The following is a 26,627-nucleotide window of genomic DNA, read 5'->3' on the forward strand; positions in this document are numbered from 1 at the left end:
AGGATAGCTGTAAAGCAGGTTTAGACCGCAACTGTGGTTGTCACGATGGTGGCTCTTGCAAACGAGGTTCAAGTGATCAAGAACACCAAAGAAAGCTCAGGAGAAGCAGCGAATGCAGAGAGTGGGGAAAACAGTGCAGTGGTAGATAGCTCACTGATATGCGAGCTAGACTGTTTAAAGGAAAACAGTGGCACTGTTCTTAAGCGCGTTAAGCTGTCGGCCAGCCAGCGGTGTGAGAAAGAGGACAATTTTCTCGAAAATCCCTTGGACTGCGCGATTGAAACAGCTGATTAAAGCTGTGAGAGGGTTCGTGAGCTTGAAATGCGTTCGGGAGGCTCGTAGGCGAGTCGCAAGAAGCGGCGCAGACGCAAGAAACGTCCGAGAGCCACGAGTGAGGCAGGCAGCACTACGCGTGTTGACAAAGGTTCGAAACCTATCAGCGCAGCAAGCAGAACTAGGAGTTTGGCGTCAGCATCAATGTTAATTTGTATGCATCTGAACTGCCGGACGATAGAAAAATGAACAGCGGGACCTTCGCAAGTGAAATGAAGTGGGAGGCGCCAGTTTAGTTGGGCGCGTGAGTACAGGGTTACCACAGATGAATCGGCTCAACATGGCAACAGTGCTAAAAAAACGAAGCGCGGAAGTGGTACAGAAGGCTGTGTAGAAGCGCCCTTGAGTTGTAATTCCACCGATGACACAACCTTAGGTGAGCTTCCTAGTAGTGAGAAATAGGTCGCCAGCAAATGTTGCCGTAAAAGAGCGAAGCGAAAAAACGCAGCAATGCGAAGGCATGGAAAGGGTGACAAGCAGCCGGGCGAATGAAAGAAGAGCAGATCACCGGCCAGTTCACTGAACAAGCCTTTGTGTCGTGCAGCAAGGCGCCAGCGGCGAAGTGGTATTCTACAGCACGCATCCCCGCGACGGAATTCGCGGCAGAGGTTTACAGTTTAGCGAAGACAGGAAGGTCGACGTGGTCCTAGACGAAAGGCCACAGGGGCTAAGCACCGCACGAGTGCAAGCCCAAGAGTGGCGGTGCCACTCTTTCTCACGCGTTGCATGAGACCCCTTCGACGAACTGACAGAAGCAGGCCGGTATCGCGAATTAGGCATGACAACGCAGTTCAGTTTGGCGTTCGTGCACATTATGGCCTTGGAGGTTTTCAAAGTCTGCCAGGACCACGACCGCCATGTGTACGATTAAAGAGTGAGAGGCACCTGTAAGCTGAAGAATACGACACATGAGGTTTTGAAGGTCAAATTTTTTGTATGCTTGTTCATTTTTGGTTTTAGAGTAATATTCCTTTGTCATCTCCGCGATTAGTTTGTCTAGCTACAGTTTTTCACTTCTCGTTTTTTTTTTAAAGAATTGTAGAAGTTTTGAGTCAAGTTGTTAAGAGTTATGTGGAAGCAGTGACCCGCATCAGTAATCCGACTACGTGAGATGAGTGTCCTTTTTTTTTTAAAGCACCTTAGTCGGGAATGAAAATTTGTACGCCCACTAGTTTTGAAAGCGTGGTAGTGTTGTCAAGCAGAGCCGAGGATTGTATGCTTTGTAGTTGTTTACACTGTATTATGAGAGATGAACATTGTTAAGAAATGTTTTAGAATAAAACTAAGCAAATCTCAAAACGCTCATGTTTGAGAATCATTTTATGCAGGGTTTTAGCACAAAACCTATGCAGTTTTCGTTAGGAGCTCTAGACGTGTTCGGCATCTAGCGTTATTTTTTTTGTGTTGTTCTTTGTGAACATTTACATTCAGATGCGTGTTTAGTGGTGCCTAGGTTATAGGGATATGGCCTATGGTTAGGTGTGTGTTGGTACGCTACCGCTCTTTGTATGAGAGTATGATGTCATGCTAGGGCGCACAGCAGAGACCTGTGCGTTATTTAAAAACATGGGCCGACATGAGGCTACATTCAGCAAATGAACGTGTAGTATGAGAGGTTTATTCCCTTTATTATGCTATTTTAGAGAGTGCTTAGGGATTCTGTGATCTCTTGAGCTGAGGGTGGCGCTTTACCGAACGTTGAAGTTAGGGATACATTTTAAAGAGTTAAAAGCATACCTGCCAAGTTTTACGATTTTATCGTAAAGTGCCCGATTTTCAGCACATTTTTACGAGTATCGTAATGACAACTATATTTTTACGATTTTTCATGTTTCGGGTCGAAAAGTTCGCAAACTGAACGCGCTGCTTCAGACAGTCAACTGCACCAGCTGAATCTGGCCTTTTTTTTTTTGCGGGGCTATGCAGGCAACACTGTATTGGCTTATATCCAGAGTCAAAGTTAAAGCCAAAAGGCATTGACTTCGCGGATAGCGGAAATGTGCTCGACTTTCTTTGTTACCATGCGCTGCGGGAGGTGCCTTGCACATGTTTTTGCGGAGCGGTAGCGTATGGTTCAGCCCTAGCAGCTCACGAGATGTCTGAGAAGAAATACTTTCAAGTTTTTATTCCCAGCTATTCGACTGACTTTCCATTTATTAAGAGGTCGCGTAAAGGTGAGCGGTACGCATTTTGTAGTTTGTGCTGCTGTGATGTGAACATTTCGCACGCTGGTCGCCGGGATATTCTGCTACATGTGAATACGAAGAAACACAAAGACTCGGCGAAACTTGTGGACTCTAACGGGAAACTTGGAGGGTACTTCAGCAAAGCGGATCTCGATACTACAACTCGAGCGGAGTGCCTTTTTACTGCGTTCCTGATTGAACACAACGTGCCGTTCACGGCTGCTGATCACGCTGGAGACCTCTTTCGAAAAATGTTTCCGGACTCGAAGGAAGCTAAGAACTACGCCTGCGCCCGTACGAAGACTACGGCGATTGTGAAGGAAATGGCCAATGAAGCTATCGACGAAATGATAAGTCACTTGCAGCACGCTCCGTTCTCAGTTGCCACAGACGGGAGCAATGACGCCGGCAACGATGCAAAACTGTATCCAATCGTGGTGACGTTCTGTGATAGTACTGTTCGCACTGCCTTGCTCGCGATGCCTGCCCTTGAAGGTAACTCCACGGGACGAAACATCGGTGCACTTATTGTGGACACGCTAACGAGCAAAAAGATACCGCTCCAGAACTGCATCGGCATGGCGTGTGATAACGCGCCAGTCATGATTGGATTAAAAAACGGAGTGGCTGCTGTGCTGAAAGAAAGCCATGAGAACAATGCCATCATGGGCTGCTGTTGCCATTTGATCAATCTGGCAGCACAGAAAGGCTCAGCATGCCTTCACTGAATGTGGATGAGGTGCTAGTTGACATTTTCTACTACCTCGAGAAAAGCTCAAAAAGGAAGGACAAGCTGAAAGCTTTTCAGTCTCTCCACGATGTAGAGACCAAGAAAATTTTAAAGCATGTCAGCATCAGGTGGCTCTCTCTTGGAAGGAGCCTGAAACGGCTTGTGGACCAGTGGCAGCCACTGCTTAGTTTCTTCCATAGTGAAGTAAGGCCCTCCGGGCAGGTTTCCAAGTTTCCCAGCAAGCCATGTAACCTTCGCACTGACCTTCAGAAGCATGCAAAGGAAGCGGAGAGCAGTCATCAGAGCAAAAGACCAAGACTGGACACAAATGTCCCCGTGTCGGATACAGCTCCCAAGCGAACCCAAAACCGTCCAGGAAAGGTCTTAAACAGAGAAGAAAGGCTATTCATGTTTCTTTAATCAGATGCAAATAGAGCATACTGTGACTTCTTGCTGTCTGTAATCCCAGAGTTTGAAAAGGTGAACGTGTTCCTGCAGTCTGGAGCCCCTCAAGTGCACTTGCTGCGTGAAGTGCTTAGTAACTTGCTAAGAGAGATCATGTTGCGTTTTGTAAAACCTTCAGTGATCAAAAAAGCTGATGTGTTGGCTGACGTTGACTACAAATCTTCCGTCAGCCAAAGAGATAATGAAGATATTGTAATTGGTAGTCGGACCACACAGACCTTGGAAGGCCTAAAAAAAGAAGCAAGGGAAGAGTTTTTTACACATATAAGAAGGTTCTTCGTTGCAGCAACGGAGTACATGATCCTGAAATTTCCACTGAAGTGTGAGCTGTTGAAGAGTGCAGAAGTAGCAAAGCTTGCGTCCATTGAACACGCCAGGTTTTCTGATGTCAAGTACTTAATCAACCGCTTCCCAGTGCTGCTACCACTTCAAGAGGGGCAAGATGTGAATTCTGCTCTGGACGACATTCAGGCAGAGTTCACGCGTCTTCAGTTGGAAGAATTACTCGCTGAAGTACCTAAGGCAGCAGATTGATGAGCAATGGCGGGCGGTGTCCGGTTTACGAGAAGTGGATGGCAGCTTTAAGTATGCCAGACTTTCAAAATTTATGTTGGGGGTCCTAACACTCCCGCATAGTAATGCGGAGTGTGAAAGAGTCTTCAGCAAAGTGAAAAAGGCGCACACCCAGTTCTGTGCCTCCATGTCGAAAAAGACTGTGGAGCAGTTGCTTGTCGCAAGATGTGCCCAGTCACACTCGGGAAAGTGCCACGAACAGGTCTTTGACAAAAACTTTCTGAGGAAGGCCAAGGCTGCCACAGCCTCTATGTTAGCCCACCCCTCCACTTCCGAGACTTGAGAACTTTTTGTGCCTCTTTTGTGAAATGTTTCTTTTGTATTCCATTCATCTAAGCCAGTTCTTAGAAAATAAAGCGCTATTTTAGTATTTTTGTACTTGGTTTTAGTATTTTTTGTCATCTCCTGTAGTACTTTAAGAACTGTGGGGTTGGCACGTCTGGTTAAAAGACTCAGTTTGATCTGTTGTGAGAGAGTTTTCGTTGGTGTCAGGGTGTCTACAACTAGGTAATAGTGACGTTTTTAAGTATGTAATTAGAGAATGAAGAATGCGCACAGACACTTTGTGTAGGTTCAGGCAGCATTCCTGAGAAAACCATGTAGTTGGTTGTCTTTAATTAAGGTTGTGAGAAGATAGCATATGTTAGTTACAACTTAGTAGTGCGGATGGTAGGAGAAAGCTAGCTTTGAAAGAGGCTGTTTATGGTTATCTCGGGCCAAATTCTATTTGCCTTTGTGCGCTTTTCTCGCACGGCAAATTGTTCCATCTTCAGTAAGCATCTCCACATCTATGATTGTTGCAACTTTGGCGGCACGAAATTGTGTCAAAATTCGAGAGTAGCAGTTTGTTCATTTGTTTGTGTTTCTTGAGAAGCCTGGAGAGATTTAAGAGAGTCCAATGTGCTTGACTGCAGCATGGTATTGTGTTGTGTGGCTTGCCTTGCTGTTGTTGATCATTGTGAGGTCGTTTGAGAGTTGTTTACGAGTTCGCAGCTGGAGTCTAAGTCAGGCCATCGTCCTCGTCACCAGCCGTTCTCTTCGTGCCCAACAGTTGGGAGCGCTGGCCAGCCGAGATTTTCAGGGCGGCGGAGGAGCTGTTACGTTTTGTCCGTCAGTTCATCTCAGCAGATGCATTTGTGCGTAGGTCGGTCTGCTAGAATGCTTTCAACCCCATCAGCACCCGGTCAGAAGCACCAAACACAACGCTGTCCTGCAGGTGAGCCAGGCAGTTCGGTGTGGTCGGGTTACCAGGAACTCAGCGGAACCATTGCAAACAACCCTTATGTTAAACGGGTTCGAACAGCGTGAGCCGGTGTCACTGTGGCAGTTCTCATGAAGTAAACCTCTCGACTCGGCTATCATCGCCTATGCGAGGTCGTCGCAAGGCTCCAACAGTTCGAAAGCGTGGGAAGGCATCGAAGTAGCCGTTTTCAGGGATCGAGCACTTGGACTGCCATGTTCAAGGAAGTTCTGGAAGCCTGTGGCTGAAAGCAGACATGGATCGCTACTGACGTTCGTGTCAACGGCCATCTCCCCGGAGGAGCTCGACTATACCTCTCCACCAAACTCTACCTCCTTGCCCTACGTTGCCTTTAAGGCGTGGGCCGTGTGCGTTGTGTGGTGCGCTCGTGATAACCATTGGACATTCTTACCCACGTTCTTCTCCTCATGAGTGGCCCGATTTCTGCACCATTTCTGGTGGGTGGACCACCGAGGTTTCACGTCACTGGTTTCGTGACAAGAGTGGTCACTGCCTTCTTCGAACCTTTATGTAAGGAGACGATGGGCTATAAAAGTCAAAGGAATTCGTAAATAAGAGCTGAATCTTTGTACATAGCTGAATCTGAGCTGCAATCTCTGCTGAATCACTGTACATCTTTCTCATGATGTAAATAAACCTATGTTCTGTATCTCAAAGAACGCATCTCTTCACTGGTGAGCATCAGATATGCGGACGAGGGCGGGGATCGAGCTACCGTAAAAAAACCCACCGTACCTGCCATCATCAACCTTGTACCCCTAACACCTCTGGTTTATATGCCAGAGAAGAACACAAAATGATATAGTTTCAGACAAAGAGGAACCACTGCGGACACATTTAACATATCTCGTATTATAGCCTTGGTGTTGCCACAACTTTTAGTGATAAAAGAGACAAGCATATAAAAAAATGTTTGACAAGTTAGTTTTTCAGAAGCAGTACATCAGGTATAGGAAATTAAAAAGCTGATCATCAGAATGACTTACTTTTATCTTTAAAACACATGCAGAAAGTGTCAGGGGTGCAACAGCTAAAACAAGATTTGGAACAATTTAATGTACAAAAATATGTACAAACCATACAACACTATCAAACTCCTGCACAGTGCATACAAGCACTGCTATTTCAATTATAGCAATGCCCCCAGAAGGCAAACAATGACCAAGTACCCATAAGCATTTGCAGCACGAGCCAAGTCATTTGAGGTGGACCTTTTAACTAATAAGCAGCCTCCAAATTTGGCAGGAGCGAGTGCAGGTGGAGAAAAAGGAAAACCGGCGTACGTTTGTTTATTGTTCCTCATGGCCGCAGAAATGTCTCACACAGGTCTGCACGATTGCCAGTAACGTTTTTAGATGTCAGCAACCGTACTAGTACCTGTAGTTATACGGTGTGTGCATGCATGAGAAATTGAAGGAAAACTTGTGACACGTCTCGTGACAGCTAATACCACAAGACTGGATGCAGGCGAAAGACTTAGCCAAGCGGGTGGTAAATTTTGCAAAAAGCACATCACACAAAATGACAAGCTAACACAACACCATCGCAAAAAAACGTGCTCAATATTCAACAGGGCATCAAACAATGCACCTTGGCTGCATGCTGTGTTTCGCTTGCATTGAAAGAGATTGCAAGATGGCGCTTGGAATTGATGTTGGAAATAGAGATTTAATGGGTAGCAACGAGAAGAGACAGCCAAGAAAAGTGCAGTACAGTCAAACGTCATTATAACGAAGTTGAAGGGGGAGTCGTAATTACTTCGTTATAACCATTAGTTCGTTATAGCCAATATCCATTTCTACCGACAATTAGCCAGCAAGAGAGAATGTACTCACCACCGAATATCACAGCAGCCCGCCGCGCAGAGAAAAACGGCCGTCGGAAGGCAAAAAACTAGCAAAATAATAAAGAACAATGCAATAATAAAGAACAATACGCCGAAATCTTCGGCCACTTTTTTTTTCTTGACGCCGGACTCAACGGCTCTCAACATTGCAGACTTCTGCTCAATTGTGATGATTTTGCGCTTACGTTTGCCGTTGTCCATGTCTAGCGGCGGAGGGGTGTTGCTCTTCCACAGCGAACAACAAGGAACCAAGCACAAAGCCAACAAAGCCGCAATCTCCGCCGACCTAGCGTGGAGCTGAGGGAAGGAGGAGGTCAGATGCGCAGGCGGGTCAACGAGTTCCACAGGAGAGGGGAGGTCGGCTGACGCGCACGCTCGCGCGAGTTGCTGCGCGGGCGAGTCCATCAGTTCCTGAGGAAAGGGGAGGCAGGGCGACGTGCACCCACGCGCGTGTTGGCAGGCGGCGCAAGGCGCGAGTTTTGAATTACCGCTGCCGTGATGGGACGTGAACCGGCGCGCGCTATAAGATATTGAATTCACGTATACCAAAATGATCAGTAAATGCTCGTTGTGGTCAAAGAATGGTTCGTTATATCCATTGTGAGGAAATTTTCGCTTCGTTAAAACGAGGTTTAATACATGGGCGTCTATGGGAATTTCAAGGGGAATTACAATTGCTTCGTTATATCCATTAGTTCGTTATATCCCGCTTCGTTATAACGAGATTCTACTGTAGTTGAAATGTAAATGTGAAAAAGAAAAGTGGATGAAGAGATAGCGTGCTGCTGGCAGGGACTGAACCTCCTGCTGACACCTGATGATAGTTGTTGTCTCGCTATAAAGTTGGTGGAGCATTGGCTGTGTTATTCGAAGGTCTCGGCCAGGGGCAAGGTATCTTTGTGTCCACTCCTCTTCCTTCGCATATACATTTCACTTACTAGTAGTGACACCCGCTACAGTACTTTCCTTGGAACCATTAGTCCTCATTAATGTGGTGTCTGAATGAGCCCTCATGTCGTGTACCACCAGGTTGTGCCGCTGTAGCCTAGAGCCATGTTGGATGATGCTGCAGGCAGTACTGGCTGCCGCCTTTTGTCATAATAAACTAACTGAAAGAAGCTTCCAGCTCTTAGAGTATATCGCCTGGTGTTACATCTAGTCAACAGTGCGAGCAGCACCTTAAATTTCCACTTTTTCTAATTAATGAGAAATGAAGAATACCCTGTTAAGTGGAGAAAGGTCATGCAGAGGTCGCATTAGCCCTGGTGCAGACATCACCGGAAAATAAAGTACCAGCTGAAATTCCAAGACAAAGCTATAATCTCTTGAAGCTGAGAAGTGGATTTGGCCAAGCGATCACTGCAGAGGTAAGGTACGTTCCACTTGGTTTACTGTGTGCTGCAGAGATTGCAAATCACTCTGTGCGGTGACCTTGGAATGGGCTGCAGGCGTACATCTGCAACCGACTCCAGATGACTATGAAAGCTTTCATCTCATGGTGAAAAAGTCAGGGTGCCCACTAGCAGGCGGTTAGTGTAGAATAGTGAGGAGGTCATCTAAGAAAGAGGGTAGTGTTGCAAGAGGACAATGACGTAGAGTACATTGGCTCCATGGGGTCTCGATTTGGCAAGCGCCACGCTCTTGAAGTGAACAGACACAGTAGACGTGGCCGGTACAAACCAAACAGCAACATAAACTTATTTACCTAATTTTAGAACGACGATATAGCCTGCCGAATTATTATACATCAATCATACGCTAAACAACCTTACACAATACTCCAAAACATGACAAACACAATGACACCCCCAAGGCGCCATCGCCAACGCTTGACTTACCACAAAGGCCCCCCGTCCCGCAACCCGCGGTCCCACGCACCGGGCCCACACTAGAGACAACCGTTTCGACAAACGCCACGCGCAGAAGAGACTCGCCCAACTCTCTCTGCCGCCACCAAGGCCTGCCTGCCGCCAGGGGTCACCGCCAGCGCTAACGTTCTCTACCAACCATGGTGATGATAGTGGTGATCGCCGCTCACGAACACGCCACCTATCGCTTAATAGTTGTCACCCCCGAAATACGGCTTCTGTACGAGAAACGTGCACCACACAAAGCAAAGAACTTTACAGGGGGTGTCAGCACCTGCACATCTGATAAGTGGAAAGATCGCACATAACAAAGATGATAACACAAGACAATGTGGCACTAAAAAGGGAATTTTTTTTAATTCAAAGTACAATCCCATTAATCGCCGCTATAATGAACAATAACAGAAAGTTACCCCAAGCAGCATGCCATTTGCTGGCATCTGTCATTGGCCAATTTCTCATAGTTTGCACTTGGTGCTGGCAAACCACTGTGGCCCTTTCAAACAGGGTTTTGCATCTGTGCTCGTTGTGGTCCTTCCAGTGCATGGTAAAAGAGCACTGACATCAAAATTACTCATGCCAAGATTTTCGGGTCGGCGGGTAGCTATAGACCCCGTAGCAGCGATTCGCGAACTAAAACACAACTGAGGGATGAATAACTATCAGTTTTATTGATTCATATGAGTGATATCTAGCACTTTTCAAAACGGTGGGCAATCCCGCCACTTTTAGCACCAGCAGTGGCACTACCTCGCGATCACCTTCACATCCCCGATTGATTGATATGTGGGGTTTAATGTCCCAAAACCACCATATGATTATGAGAGATGCCGTAGTGGAGGGCTCTGGAAATTTTGACCACCTGGGGTTCTTCAACGTGCACGTGCAGTTTGGCGGCAGTGCGCATCGACTTCACACCGCTTGATACTGTATATTTTTCCAAGCAGCCTGTTTGAAGTGTGCACAGCGAAACTGCCCTTAGAAGCGGAAAAAGGATCGGATCCGTCGGTTGCCGGCCACATCAGCTGTTGGTGATGGAAGCAAGGCATACTACTACTGCGCATCTCGCGTGGCTTCTTGACTCTGCACATATAAACCGAACATCCACCGGGTGATCTTCAGTTTGGCGACAGTGCGCATCGACTTCACATCGCTTGATACTGTATATTTTTCCATGAAGCCTGTTTGAAGCGTGCACAGCAAAACTGCCCTTAGAAGCGGAAAAAGGATCGGATCCATCGGTTGCTGGCCACATCAGCTGTTGGTGGTGGAAGCAAGGCATACTACTCCTGCGCATGTCACGTGGCTTCTTGACCCTGCACATATAAACCGAACATCCACCGGGTGATCTTCAGTTTGACGGCAGTGCACATCTACTTCACATCGCTTGATACTGTATATTTTTCCATGCAGGTGAGCGTTGTTCCACTTGCGATAGAATTATAATCGTTTTAACTTTTTGCACTGCTGCCAAACTATTGTGTTTCGTGTTTCTTGACATGACGAAGGATATTAACAAAGCGCCTGAGGATTTCAAGAAAGAAATCCGGGCCGAGCTCCGTGGTTTCAAACAGAGCGTTGATCACTGTAGTGAGACTTGTGACAATGTCAATTTGCTCTCGCAAGAACTTAAGGCTTTGCGCGAGGAACTAGTAATAACACGGAAAGCTAACGAGAAACTAATGACAGAAAATCGACAGCTACAAATAAAAGTGGAAGAGCTCGAGCAATATACCCGTGCTAACAACCTTGAAATTAAAGGTGCGCCAAATGAAGGAGAGCCATTTGAGATTGTGAAAAAGTTGTGTGCCGCAGTCCAGGAACCGGTCACGGAATCTGATATTGATACCTGTCATAGAATGGGCGTATCAAAGGAAGGAACTAGGAGCATTGTTGTACGTTTTGTGCGACGCGACAAGCGAAATGCCGTTCTCATGAAAGCTAGAAAAGTGAGGCCCTCGGCTAGAGAAATTGGTCTTAAGAGCTCAGCACCAATCTTTGTAAATGAAAACTTAACCCGTCAGGGTAAACAGTTGCTTAATGCTGCAGTGGCAAAGAAACGGGAAGTTGATTGGCGATTCGTCTGGACGCAAGGAGAGAAAACCTTCGCGCGAAAATCAGAGAGACTCGGAATCTGTTGTCGGGAAGATATAGATAAGATGCATTAGTAAATGAACTCCGAGTACTTGGGCTGTTTTTAATTACCCCAGGATGGCCAATGTTTCAGATTGTCAATATTATGACCAAGATAATCTCTTGTGCATCTTCAAAGTGTTGTCTGAACAGTTTGCTGCATTTCATCTAAATGCTCGCAGCATTAGAAACAAAACGGATGACATCGGCCTGTTCCTCAACCGTTTTGAGAGTAAATTTCATGTTTTGTGTTTTACGGAATCTTGGCTGACTCCTAAAGATAGCCCACCACAGTTTGCGAGTTATGTTCATAATGGCATTGTTCGTTCTTCGAATCGGGGTGGTGGGATCAGTATGTATGTTAAAGATACCCTCATTCATGACGTTATCGACGACGACCTGTATAACGTCTCATATAGAGTGTCTCACAATGTGTGTGCAAAATGTAATAGTTGCAGCTGTTTATCGACCTCCCAATGGGTATAAGTCTGAACTTTTCATTTTTATAGAAAAACTTCTGCGCAAACTCCATGTGATGCGTAGTCCATTCCTTATCATGGGTGATGTAAATGTTTACATGCTCAGTGGGGATGCATCATGTGAGCAGCTGAAAGCTATTCTAGACTTGTTTGCCTGTTCCAATGTCATCACACAACCTACACGTCTTACCACCCACAAGGCCACTTTGCTCGATGTAAGTATCACAAACGCCCCCAGTCAAACATGCACCAGTGGTATATTATCACTCGATGTAAGCGATCACCTGCCTATCTTCACATTTTTTCCGCTTGATAGTGACAGGCGCGACTCAAGCCAAAAGCCGTGTTATCGTAGAATGAACTCGGATCAGCTTAACGAATTTTATCATGCGCTGGAAACCACACAGTGGAACTTCGTTTACGCAGAAAAAGACCCTGATAAAGCATACAGTCTTTTCAATGAAGCACTTAAGGTTATCTATGACCGACACTTCCCACTTGTTCCATTCCGCAGGAAGAAAAAAATTCGCAAGCCTTGGATTAGTAGATGTTTGTACAAAAGAATAAAACATAAAAACAGAATGTATCATGCATTTGTACACACACGTGACGCTGCTCTTCTTAGCGAATTTAAAAGATACCGTAATAAGTGAAACGCCGATTTGAAAAAGGCTAAGACCTGCTACTATCAAATGCTTTTTGCTACTATAATTAATGAACCCAGAAAGCTGTGGAACGAAGTAAATAATTTATCAAACAACTCGAAAGTAAAACGTCATATTAACATTGCAGCTTTTGCCCATGGCAAAACGTAATTGGAAGCACTCACAGAAATGAATGAACACTTTAGGAATGTGGGTGAATTTCAAACAAATCTCAGTTCTGAAAGTTGTCATGTTACTACACATAAACGCAAAAGGTTGCTACACTCAATTAGTTTATTCCCTACAAGTCCACAAGAGGTACAAAAATTAGTGGGAAACATTAGAAACAATGTTTCGGCAGAAATTGATGAGCTAAGTGCCTTACCCATTAAATACGTTGCGGCTCTTATATCTTCACCATTAACACATATTATTAACAGAATGTTTGAAACTGGAATCTTCCCCTCAGATCTGAAGCTTGCTCGCATATGCCCAATACTTAAGGGAGGTGCTGTTGGTGATTACAGACCCATTTCGGTGCTACCTGTGTTATCTAAAGTATTTGAAAATGTCATCAACACGCGTTTTGTTAATTTCATAAATAAGCACCAAATCATAAACGATGCACAATACGGTTTCCAGAAAAAGAAAAGCACTGAGCTAGCTTTGTTACATGTAAAGGATAAAATACTACATGACATTGAAAACAAACTCTACAGTGTAGGTCTTTTCATTGATCTAAGGAAAGCGTTTGATTGCGTTAATCACGACATTCTGCTACTGAAACTTAATGACTATGGCATTCACGGCATTGCCCTAGATCTTTTAAAGAATTATCTTTCTTGCAGAAAGCAGTGTGTCAAAATCGGAGATGTTACCTCCCCTACAACCACGATAAAACAAGGAGTGCCCCAGGGGTCGATTCTGGGACCCTTGTTATTTAATTGTACGTTAATGACTTATTTATTATTCCTAACTCTCCAAAGTTAGTAATGTATGCTAACGACACCAACGTCTTTTTTTCAGCGCACACACTTACTCAGCTTCAGAAAGTGATAAACGAATATCTTGTTCAGTTGGAAGGTTGGCTTCACGCTAATAAACTATCCCTAAATAAAAAGAAATTTAATTACGTCCTCTTTAAGCCCGTTAATAAGCCCTGTGACACAGAGCTTACGCTAACGTATTAGGGCACCGTCTTAGAGCGCGTAAAATGTCCGAAATTTTTAGGCGTATGGTTTGAAGAAAGCATGTGGAATACACACATCAATAAACTCACTTCAGAGCTAAGCAGAGCCGTCGGTATAATATTTAAACTATCCCATTTAATTTCTTTACATCTAAAAAAAAGGTGATATATTACGCACATTTCTATTCCCGCTTATCTTATTGCACACTTGTTTCGGGTACCACAACTACTTACTACAAACTGGAAACAATTCAAAAGAAAGTGCTCAGACTTTTCGAGAACTATTTTGGTGAGCCAAAGGACTTACCCACAAATCCTTTATTTGTTAAGTATAAAAAACCAACCAAATTATACGGTTATAAACTCCTCCTGCACATACAGAAACATGATCTGATAGACATGGCACATGCAACATCAAGACGTTATCCACTACGTAATACACAGACACCAATACCAAGCACACGTACGAACTACAGAAGGTCAGCCCTCACTTATCAGATACCTGCACTAATAAATCGTGTATCTTCACAAATAAATTTTGATATCCCATTCCATAGATTTAAAAAACAATTAAGGGTTTTCCTAATAAATGACTGTGCCACCGTTACAGCATAACCTCATTAACTGTCACTGCACCACTGTTCTTGCATTGCATTTTTTATACGTTCAAACCTTTGCATTTTCAGTATGTGCAGTTATCGTAGTTATATGGGTGCATTTTAATTTCTGATGCATTTCCCTGTTACATTTATTTCGCTGTATCTGTGCATTTTTGTTGTACCTCCTTATATTTACTTTGCTATGTACCGATGCTATCATATTTTGTCAAGTTGTATAAGTTGTATCATGTCGTGTTATACTCTTTATTCGCTGCTGCCTGTACAGTCCCCCAGGTCCTTTCAAGCTGTTTTTCAACAGCTTTTTTGCCTGGGGAACCCCCAACTTTTTGTGTTGGAAATAAACCCAAACCCACCCAAATCTGAGCACACAGGCCTACAACATTTCCGCCTCCATCGGAAATGCAGCCGCCGCAGCCAGGATTCGAACCCGCGACCTGCGGGTCAGCAGCCGAGTACCTTAGCCACTAGACCACCGCGGCGGGGCTCACCTCCAGATCCCGCCACAGCTGAACACTTCTCCACAGAAAAAAGTGATGTCATGCTCAGCTGCTCCGCAAACATTTCATATGCTAGGCGGATACATTCAGTCATGCCTTGTCACCTGCATTGCTGTCGTCACCGTACAAAGTGTCGAAACAGGTTCAATACAATAGTCAGGAGCTTGGAATCCCCACGATTCGCAACGTTGTGAATTATTTTTGCCCAGAGGTGCCAGAGGATGCATGCTTCAGCCATGTTCACTCGTGTATCTCAGTTAGCTATATCGGTGTGTTTTGGCGTACAGAGAATTCAGGTATATGCAGAGGGGTAAATGCAATATAGCTATCCCGAAGGAGCATCAGCAAAGAAATAGAATACGTTTCCTACTTGCCGGGTTCTTTTTTTGCACCTCTAGATGGCCTCACCTATCCAGCCTCTCGCGGTTAACACTGTATTACCACTTTTACGTGGACGCAAGGTCTACAGATTAACTGAAATTCAACGATACCTGCGTGTTACTTGTTAGCAATGATATTCGACTATGCGCTGTTCCCCTTTTGATAGTGTGGTCGTGTTGATGTGTAACACATACGTGATATGAAAAGACACTCTCATTGCGCTCTTTCCGTACTTCGAACAAGTTGACTGCCACTCACAACGATTCCCTAACATGCTGACCGACAAGCACACCTTTAATCATGCTTTTTTCTTTCGCTGTTCTTCTAAAGGGGTTTTTTATCTTGATAATTTCCCAAAAGCATTCAAACCGGTGCGACGAAGATCAGACGCGACGAGCAAGTGCGTTTCTGCATTTTGGCGCCACACGTCATCGCTACTAAGACATCGTCACTCAGGATGGTATTTGTGGAATGTATCACACCGAACACGTAGCACTAGTGTCGATGTTGCCGGGCAGTCTATTTTCCATTTTTTTCCTTAGCTTTTCTAAGCTGTTTGACATCTAATTAAATAACTTCCACATGACTGATGCTGTTCAAATTTGGCCAAGAAGACCTATGCACACCAAGCGATCGAATGATAAACACATCTCGATCTTGAAATTTGATGTCAGTGCTCCTTTGAAGGCCTGCTAATCATGTAGTGTTCCCTTAAGCGCGTGTTCAGGCACCCTCCAGTCTGCCCGATGTAGACCATCCCACATGATAAGGGCATTCTATAAAAAAGGCTTGGCGTGTTTCACACTGCATGCCTTGCAACTTCAAGATGGGCATTCAGCGTGCTTTATATCAGAGCAAACAAAGTAGAGACGAGATACAGCATCAGCATTGTGTATTTCACTAATCAAAAGGTGGGTGCACATAAGTCAAGCGTTCGAAAGAAAACACTGAGAGTGCTATGCACACCTCTCTGTTTTCTGCCATGCTCCCAGTTTTTTTTTTTTTTTTTCCGGTTCATATATTGCTCCATCTCTGCTCCTTTCTCTCACTTTCTTGCTTTCTTACTACCTTCGTTTCTGCCTATCTCTCTCTCATTTTCACGTGCTCATTCTTGCTTGAGACTCACGCCTGCTGTACACAGAAATACCCAATTGATTCCTGTGGCATATGCTAGTGCGTGCGGTGACGCCGCTTAATGCAGGAACACGCACTTAAGAGCTATGCTTAAAAAAGTAAGCAGCTCAATCAGAAAGGTCCAAGCCCCAACTGAGCATCATCTTCGATGTCTGTCCCTCGTGTCGAGTGCCCGGCAGTCTTCTACTGAACAGCCTAAACAAGTATGCTTGGACTATCCCTATATTCATGTCTGAATTGCAAAGCTGAAAGCAAGTGTTTAGTACTGCTTGTCTGAACAAAAGCATTAGCTATAACTGGAACTTTCCAACAAGTTTTGATAACATCTTTCTCGAGAGCCTTATGTCAGAAGGCGCTCCCTCTATTCAGACACTCGATTTCTTCTTTATGCAACTTCATCCCCGTGTTTTATCGGCCACTTGAAGAAGATATAACAACACATAGTGTCAGCAGTTCTAACATCAGTGCATCAAGCCACGGAGAATATTCCTTCACAAGCACAATTCGACTCCAGGGGCAACACTACAGAACAATGAGCCTTCAAGCAGAGCTTCACATTGTACCTCAAGGTGACTAACATAGCCAGAGCACCATCTGACCAGCAAGTAGCATTTCTTTTTACCGTGAGGGGCTCTTCACTGCTTGATATATACATACAACACTTAGGACTTTGGGAACTCACCTGCAGAAAGACCAAACGTGTAATTCAACTATGCTCATGTCATCAGCCTTTATGACGCCAAAGCACAATGAACCGTATAAGTGACGCGTCTTAGATCTTCAGCACTCGCACGCAACAGGTTGAAGAGCAGTTCGACAGCTCCATAACTGATTTGAAGCTCAAAGCACATGACTGTGGATTAAAAAAATGAAAGATAAAAAATTATTTGGGAGCAGATCTTCTGTGGCATCTACGATGAAAAGGCTCATGCAGACATTTTCAAATTAGATGGTCCGACACTAGAGAAGGTTAAAAAGGTATGTCGAGCCCATCAAGCATTAGTAATTCAAATGAAAGCCTTTAAAAAGGCCACTTCAAAAATCAGCCCCGTATCTGCATGTAATCTGCAAATGTCGTCGAAAGATAATAGTCTTGCATGTGGAAAGAGTGAACAAAATATTTATTTGATGTTCTGCGCAAGGAAATCCGTGAATGGTGTTCCGGAGGCGCTCGTTAGAGTGCCTCGAGCGTGAAGCGGAGGCGAACGCGCGCATCAAGTCACGTCACACGTGAGACATGTGTGCTATTTGGCAGTTTTATTTAGAAAACAAAGCGTGGCCCTGAGACGGGCGTGCCCGTGCCCGTCTCAGACGTGATAAGGTGTAGAACGCAAGGCAACGGGTAGGTGCCAACACCGTGTCGTCTTAACAAAGCGTTGGAAACACCCGCTTCTTCGAGCAAACATTGCATGGTTAGCGCACATGATAAACGCTACGGTTCTTAAAATTACTTATGCATGCCTTTTCTAGAAAAAGATGAACATGCAGAATAATATGCTGTTATGGTGCCTCAGATATGTGCAATAATTGCTTTTTAATTGACAATCGCACACGTACGAACGCTGATTCTTAAGCAACATTGGTGGGCGCTGCGGATGGGGTCAGCCGTTCGGGGAATCGTCTGATGCTGTTTAGAAAACCCGGTTCTCGGTAACGGTGGACAAACAGACAAATATACAGACAGACAGACAAAAGTTTTTGAGTTAAAGGTCCCCAAGAAAGACTATCGTATTTAAAAAACAGCAAGTCAGTGCACGCAGTAAAGAAATTTAACCATTGCATAAACTCCAACATTTTAAAATCTACTAAAGAAATGCCAAAAAGATCTGCTGTATAAAAATGGAAGTATTGCGGTGGTGTTCACGAGCGCAGACGTGAAGCATGCCCAGCTTCGAAACGAATATGCAGCCAGTGCAAGAAACTGAATCACTTCGCAGCAGTTTGTAAAAGCAGCAAAATGTCTGCGGGCCTGGCAGTAGCTAGCAAAGACGAAACAACTTGGAGACTAATATCATTAAAAAAAGCTCCACGTTCCTTACAAGGAATGAAAATTTCAAGTGGACAGCAGAGTAGCAAGAAACGTCAGCGCACAAGTGAAACCATGCACGACACTGAGAACATAGAAGGAAAGCAAAGTGCTCTGCTGGGTGTGATCACAGCAAATGGACTCTGTAGAGTTTATATTTGCGGCAGAAGACCTTATTCCCCTTATTGGAAGAAAAACACCCGAAAAAATGCAGCCGAAAAAATGGGTTTGATAACTGCATATTATAACCTCAAGGCTAGAGTCGACAAAATTCCTGAAGAGCAGTTCACAAGTTTGATATAGTAGAAAAATATTTCGATGTCTTTTAAGACCCTCCCGGGAACTGTTCATTAGGTCATGAAGCCAGGTACGCTTCATAAAGCAATAACAAGTTGCTGGCTGCCTGTCACCATAAAAACGCAAATCAACGAAACGTTGAAAAAACTGAAGAAAAGAGGTGTCATCAAAAGCATAACAGAGCCAATGCAATGGGTCAGCCGAATGGTTGCCGCAACCAAGAAAAACGAACAAATGCGAATGTGGATTGATCCCAAAGCGCTCAACGAGGCTCTTGAGTGAGAATGTCACACGTTGCCCATTCTCGATGACTTCTACCCTATCTCGCAAAAGCCAAAATTTTTTCAAAACTGGACTTTCGAAAGGGGTACTGGCAATGCTCCCTCGATGGTGAATCAAGCTTGCCTTCTACTTTCCGAACTTTGAAGGGTTGTTACCGATGGCTTGATGATGTGTGGCGCTTTATGGCGCAAGGGCCATTTGATGGCCAAAGAGTACCGATGGCTCAGAGTGACATTTGGACTCGCAGCGAAATATAGCAAAAGAGATTTCAAGTGTAAGTAACACTTGAAGTCTTCTTGTCTTTGAGAATGAAAGACATCCTCAAGCGGACCACTACAACAAGTTGGAGAACCTACTATGCCTACAAATTGGAATCCGTCTCAACAAGAATAAAACAAAACTTAAAACCACATCAGTCGTTTTCCATGGTCAAGTACTGACCAATGAAGGACTCAAGGTTGATCCAAATAATGTCAAGGCAATTGAGCAGATGTCAAGGCCACCGGATGTCCAAGGAGCACAGCACTTCTGCGGTACAATGAACTACCTCTCTTGGTTCCTGCCTAAGTTTTCGCGTGTATCAAAAAACATTGAAGAAACTCACTGTCAAGGATGCATCATGATACTAAGAAAAACTGCAAGAAGCATTTGAAAAGGCAAAAAAGTCCACAACAAGAGTTCTAGCTTACTTTGATTTACAAAAGCAGCTAGAAATCCAGTGTGATAAGAGCAGAGTCCTTCAATACAAGTTTTACTGGTCATGAAGCTTAGGCGAAAGTTTGATATAGAGACAAGAGCAACCGCCAGGGGCGCCTTCACGCACGGCAGGTCATCGGAACGGTCGTGGTGCTGCAATTGTACCGCACACGCCAGAGCAGTGAAACAGTCTTAAATGTAGCCGTGAATGTCGAATATGTCTTAGAGATGTTAGCTTCAAGAAATTCACGAAAGCTCTCATACGGTGAAATTTAGCCTTGAGTAAGGCCTTGAAGCTAGAAATTTGATGGCATGCTGACTCCACTGCAAGATATGCTACCAATATAAAAGCATGCATATTCTTTTTTCACTGAAGCATCTAGTGAGCATTTGTGTACAGTCTAGAGTTCTTCAATGACTCTGGTGGTTTTAACGTGTCGCAGAAACGCAGTGGTTGCAACCTTTGCAGCGCATATCTAACCTTCCCGGCTATATATACATTCGGTGTTTCTATATACGAAGATATATAGTATCTTAAAATTGCCTTGCACTTATTAAACCAACGGCCACTTCAAATGAATCAGTGCTTTTAATTTAGCAAGTGATGAAAATCAAGCAATACTTCATATGACACTTGCCTTGTTTTCGTGTTTTGTTTTGCGTTATTTTATCACTACGGTGCCATAGTGCGTTCCAAGTTCGGTTGGCATTGCAGTGTAGTTTCTCGGTCTTTTAGTCTGCTGTGTACCTTGCTCATGCTGTGTTTTACCTGTCCTTCTTTAGTGCTTTTACTGTAAAGGTGAAAGATTTGCATGCCTTAGTTTTAACATTTTTATTTTGTGTCTTCGTGGTTTTCATCCTTTCTTGCTTTGTCTGTGGATATAAAAGACCGTCCCAATCTAATAAACTTTAGTTGGAAGAATGCGCTGTGTCTTCGTTTTCTCGATTGTTTAGTTTCAGTTTTTTGCGCTGCACTACACTATGATTGGCTTGTTCAACTCGCCCAACAAACAACGTTGCTTCATTAAATGCATCATTATCCATTGCAGCTATGTCAAAAGGGCTTATGCACAGTGTCAATGCAGCCACAGTATCAAGCTCAGCTGATGCTTCCCGTCGACCCTTAGTAGGCACGCGAGCTCTGCATCTTTTTGAACTGCAAAAATATGCCGTGAACTTGTGGAAAATCTTCGGCACATCGTTGCCAAAAGTTTTGAAGCATCACGCGGTCACTTCACAACAACACCTCTAATTAGCCACTGGTCCACGGAAACGATGTCACACTCATCGTAGTGCTTTTTGCACACGTGCACATTTGGGGAAACAAAAAAAATGGCAGATCCCAGATACAGAGGGAATCGATAATATGCGAAGCCCGAATGAGAAAGGTTCATATCTCACATTTAAATAAGCACAACGTTACGAGGTGGAGATAAATGATGCCGTACATGACTTCCATGTCATGATTATCATGTTTGGATGTGTCATTTACCTTTGCCATCCACCTACGTCACATGATACCAATTTTAGTATATGTGGAGCTAGCGAAACGCCCCCGAGCACACTATGAGCGTGGTATATTGTCACGTTTTTACGTGACACGCGTGTAAGGATTATCACGTTTGCACCAGTCATGTATTTTGTCATCCATTGACGTCACGTAACACCGAATTTGGTATATGTGGAGCTAGCAAAACGGCTGCGAGCGTATCATGCAGGGCCCAATATACTCCAATGTAGCTTTGATATGCGTGCACGCTAGGCACAGCAACGCTATATTAAACGCGAGCACTCTATAGTCTGACGCCAGGCGCGACCAGCGTCCGTTGGCGCGGCCCGACGGCAACGGGCGCAATGCGTTCCCCCAGACAACACTGCGTCTCCTTTTTTTCGTAGACGCCGGACACGCTGAAACGAGCATGCATCAAAGCAACGCAGCGCGGTGCGCACCTACGAATATATGGCAGGACCGTCACCTGGCGTGGCAACGCCGGCGTGACGCAACGAAATGAACGCCGGCGAGCACATGCGCCGTGTCATGGCGAAATGTATTGGCGCCTTGACTGTGGCATGTAATCATGTTCTCACATGACACACATCTCATGATAATCATGTTTGCACCAGTCACATACCTTCGTCATCCATTGATGTCACGTAACACCAAATTTGGAATATGTGAAGGTAGCGAAACGGCCGCGAGCGCATCATTCACAGTGTGGCATGTAGTCATGTTGTTACATGGAATGCATGTCGTGATTATCATGTTTGGATGTGTCATTTACCTATGTCGTCCGTTCGCGTCGCGCAATACTGAGTTTGGTACATGTAAAGCTAGCGAAACGGCCGCGAGCGCATAATGAGCGTAGCATGTAGTCATGTTGTTACATGACACGCATTTCATGTTTATCATGTTTGCACCAGTATCATACCTTTGTCATCCATTCACGTCCCATAATACCAAATTTGGCATAAATGAAGCTAGCAGAACGGCCCCCAGCGCATCACGAGTGTGGCATGTAGTCACGTTGTTACATGACACGGCATCTTATGATTTTCATGTTTGCACCAGTCACATACCTTCGTCATGCATTCACGCACCGTACTATTAAATTTGGTTTATGGGACGCTAGCAAAACGACAACGAGCGCATCATGAGCGTGGCATGTAGTCATGTTGCTGAATGACACGCATGTCATAATTATCATGTTAGGGTCTGTCACTTGTGTTCGCCATGCAATCATGTCATATCATACCAGTTTGGCGACATGCCATGTGAACGAAACCACTGCAAGAGCTACAGGACTATGAAATGCAAATCATGACATTCATGACATGCATGTCATGATTTTCATGTTATGACTAGTTAAATATGTTCTTCATATTTTTGTTTGGTATCGATACCACTATCGAAATGGTCAGGAGAGCTAAAAGTCGTAGGGGGCTAGATAGATTGGTAGATAGATACGCTCAAAGTCGCCAAAGTTCACTAAGAAATACTTCGCATTTAATATGAAATCACCAGTTTCTTGTCACGGCATCGCGCGCTTACACTTTTCCCGTCGATCCCTGTAGGCAGCAAGAACTCAGAGATACTTTCATTTCTTTTGTAACCAGATCGACAACCATGTGCCCAACAGAAATACGGTAATCTTCCCGATCATGAGAACAGCACACAAGGCACAATAGTGAACATACTGTGAAAAACAATGCAATGGCACACCACGATATTATGCACTGACCCCGTAGCGGCACCAGCAACCAGCTTTTCTCCGGTCTGCCTAATGTCCCGCACGGTCAAGCAGCGCCGCCCCGCGGCCTCCGCTAGCAGCGCACAAAGCTCTCCAGTAAAAGTATTGAAGGACTCTAATGAGAGAGATTCGAAGCAGCTCTTCCAAATGAACAGCCAAAAAATGTCCTTCGTCAATTGAGCACTGACACCAAAAGAAGTTGGTTGTGCACAAATTGAACAGGAAATGCTAGCCATCGTATTCTCCCTAAACAGGTTTTATCAGTACCCATTCGGAAAAAAAATAATATTCGGTGATCATAAACCACTGCAAGAAATCCAGAAGAAAGGATTAGATTAAGTTGTAAGACAAGCCATGACCCTTCAGATACAAAGATACATCACAGTCAAATGCAGACCAGGTAAAGAACCAGTCTAGGTTGACACATCTCGTGCTTTTCTTCCCAACGAAAGTAATGAACCAGAACTTCAGAGCAGCAATGCTGTATGCTACCTCCCTGTTAGAAAGAAAACCTTGGAAAAGATTATAGGCATGACTGAGAGTGATGACTCACTGCAAAGGGTAAAGTCCATCATCCTGTGAAGACCAACGTGAACTACAGCACTGCACCGGCCGAAGATTCCAGCATGAAAATGTTATGCTCCGGCTCGCCCGAGCCCGACCCGGTGTTTTTATATACGACTTCTACCCGGCCCGACCTGGCCTGGCCCATTTCAGCCTGTCATGCCTTGAGCTTAAACGAGGCACCGTCAAATTTATGGTAACTATGAAGATACCGACCGCAAACAAGATATCTTCTTGAGTGTGTTGAGAACTTTCAGTGTCACAACTTTCATTGGTGCTGTGTATACTTCCAATTAATTTGATGCTCATAGCATTTTTGCGAAACATTTTCTAGGCAATATAAACTATTACTGTAGTCATAGCTAGCTGGCTGTCTCACTCAGTGTTAACCACGCAGTCTTATTTTTGCGTCTCAAAGACCGACTACAAATCATAATACCGTGTAAAGCATAGACGAAGAGTACGAGGGGGGGGAGGCTCTTTTCTAGCTGCTTCCCCTTGGCACTGGCCAGGAATATTTAAGAGCTTCGCTTAGGACAACAGTGATTGTCTTCTTAAAACTTTCAATCCCTCTTTCAATATATGTACATATATATATATGAACATAGACAAACAGGCCATTACGTATACGCTTCTTTCCTATATTTATATATATATATATATAGTCAAGTAGATCCTTTGTGAGCGGTCACAACGTGGTTTATTTCAACATTTCAGCCTAGAGTCTGGCCTTCATCAGGATCCTGATGAAGGCCAGACTCTAGGCCGAAACGTCGAAATAAACCACGTTGTGACTACTCACGGAGGATCTACTTGACTATATGCAACGCTACGGCCACTCAACCACCATGCCTGCCTATATATATATATATATATATATATATATATATATATATATATATATATATATATATATATATATATATATATATATATATATATATATATATATAGAGAGAGAGAGAGAGAGAGAGAGAGAGAGAGAGCATCGAACGCGTAATTCGAAGGTCGTAGGTTCATTTCCTGCTCACAGTTGGTAATTTTTTCATCCACTTTTCTTTCTTCTTTCTTCTTATTTACATTCCATTGGTTCTAATAACTTCCCCTGTACATTCCTTGGCATTACTGTCTGTTATATCTCATTAATATTGTGTTCAAACACGGAAAAACGAGCCCTTAGGTATACACTTCTTTCCCTTATTTTATATATATATATTGACACGTGCGGTTCTTTTGGTTTACGAAGGAAGACGCTATCACTTTCTGTTAAGCGCAACGCAGGCCGCGTTTATCTTGTATGCCCTTTGGTCTTTGCTCGGCGCCTGCGACGTTCCAACGGGTTATGGACACAGTACTCGCAGGCTTGAAGTGGCAGACTTGCCTCGTCTACTTGGACGACGTAGTCGTATTTTCTTCCAACTTCGACGAGCACCTCCGGCGCCTTGAAGCTGTTCTTCGGGTAATCAAAGCCTCGGGACTTACCCTGAAGCCAGAAAAGTGCCGCTTCGCCTACGAGGAACTATTGTTCCTTGGCCACGTTATCAGCAAGTCGGGAGTGCTCCCTGATCCACAGAAAACAGCTGCGATAACCGACTTTCCTGCACCCACCGACAAGAAAGCAGTACGCCGATTTCTTGGCCTCTGCGCTTATTACAGGCGCTTCGTGAAGAACTTTTCGCAGATCGCCGAGCCACTGACGTACCTCACGAAGGCCGACGTCGACTTCAAATGGGAAACGCCGCAAGTCGAGGCATTTCAAGAATTAAAGCGACGCCTGCAAACGCCGCCAATACTGGCGCACTTCGACGAAGAAGCTGACACCGAAATTCACACAGACGCAAGCAGCACAGGGCTCGGCGCCGTGATCGTGCAGAGGACCGACGGACTTGAAAGGGTCATCAGTTACGCTAGCCGGTCACTTTCGAAGGCAGAAGCCAATTATTCCACGACAGAAAAGGAATGCCTTGCCATCATCTGGGCTACATCAAAGTTCCGCCCCTACCTGTACGGCATGCCTTTCAAAGTCGTGAGTGACCACCACGCCTTGTGTTGGCTAGCTAACTTGAAGGATCCATCAGGGCGCCTCGCACGGTGGAGTCTCAGACTACAAGAATTTGACATCACCGTCGTCTACAAGAGCGGACGAAAGCACTCCGACGCCGACTGCTTGTCTCGCGCCCCTGTCAATCCGCCGCCCCAGGATGACCAGGACGACGACTCTTTCCTGGGACCCATAAGTACCGACGACTACGCGGAACGCCAACGAGCTGACCCGGAGCTCAAGATCCTCATGGACTACCTGCAAGGCAAGACCGCCGACGTGCCGAAAGTATTCCGCCGAGGACTGGCTTCGTTTTTCCTGCGAAACAACGTCCTCCTGAAGAAAAACTTCTCGCCGCTCCGCGCCGACCACCTCCTCGTGGTACCTTCAGCGTTACGTTCAGAGGTTCTGGAAGCATTACACGACGACCCGACAGCCGGACATCTTGGTGTTTCCCGCACACTGTCACGAATACAAGAGAAGTACTATTGGCCTCGCCTCGCTGCCGACGTCGCCCACTACGTAAAAACATGCAGAGACTGTCAGCGACGCAAGACGCCGACAACTAGGCCAGCCGGACTTCTGCAACCCGTCGAACCACCTCAACGGCCATTCCAACAAATCGGCATGGACTTACTGGGGCCGTTCCCGACGTCAACTTCTGGCAACAAATGGATTGTCGTAGCGACTGACTACCTCACCCGCTATGCCGAAACAAGGGCCTTGCCCAAGGGCACTGCCGCAGAGGTCGCCATGTTCTTCATTGAGAACATCGTCCTCCGCCACGGAGCCCCCGAGGTCCTCATCACCGACAGAGGTACGGCCTTTACGGCTGACCTAACGCAAGCGATCTTGAGGTACTGTCAGACAAGCCACCGCCGAACCACCGCGTACCACCCACAGACGAATGGCCTCACCGAGCGTCTAAATAAGACCATCGCCGACATGCTGGCCATGTACGTGGACGTCGAGCACAAGACGTGGGACGCCATACTCCCGTATGTAACCTTCGCGTACAACACGGCCGTGCAGGAAACGACGCAGTTTGCTCCATACAAGCTCGTCTACGGACGGAGCCCAACAACGACGCTTGACGCCATGCTACCGGTCGGCACCGACGAAGAAGACCTCGAC

General features: G+C 45.1%; 1 protein-coding gene across 13 annotated transcripts in view; it reads right to left on the minus strand.

Annotated features, from left to right (window-relative positions):
* The window catches only part of Dim1 (thioredoxin-like protein Dim1), a 126,568-nt gene that overhangs the window by 75,535 nt on the left and 24,406 nt on the right, over window positions 1–26,627 (minus strand). Inside the window, exons 1-2 of one of the 13 annotated variants that reach the window (XM_075883297.1) lie at window positions 7,580–8,177; window positions 7,384–7,441 (exon numbers count right to left, since the gene is read on the minus strand). The exons of 10 other annotated variants lie outside the window; for them this stretch is intronic. In XM_075883297.1, the coding sequence (XP_075739412.1) occupies window positions 7,384–7,441; window positions 7,580–7,799 (278 nt within the window). In that variant the 5' untranslated portion in view covers window positions 7,800–8,177. Of the gene's footprint in view, window positions 1–7,383; window positions 7,442–7,579; window positions 8,178–26,627 lie in introns of those variants that run through there. 2 more of the 13 variants (XM_037417964.2, XM_037417966.2) reach the window with 2 other exon arrangements.

This window comes from Rhipicephalus microplus, unplaced genomic scaffold (genome assembly GCF_043290135.1).
Source record: "Rhipicephalus microplus isolate Deutch F79 unplaced genomic scaffold, USDA_Rmic scaffold_16, whole genome shotgun sequence".
NCBI classification, from domain to species: Eukaryota; Metazoa; Arthropoda; class Arachnida; order Ixodida; family Ixodidae; genus Rhipicephalus; species Rhipicephalus microplus.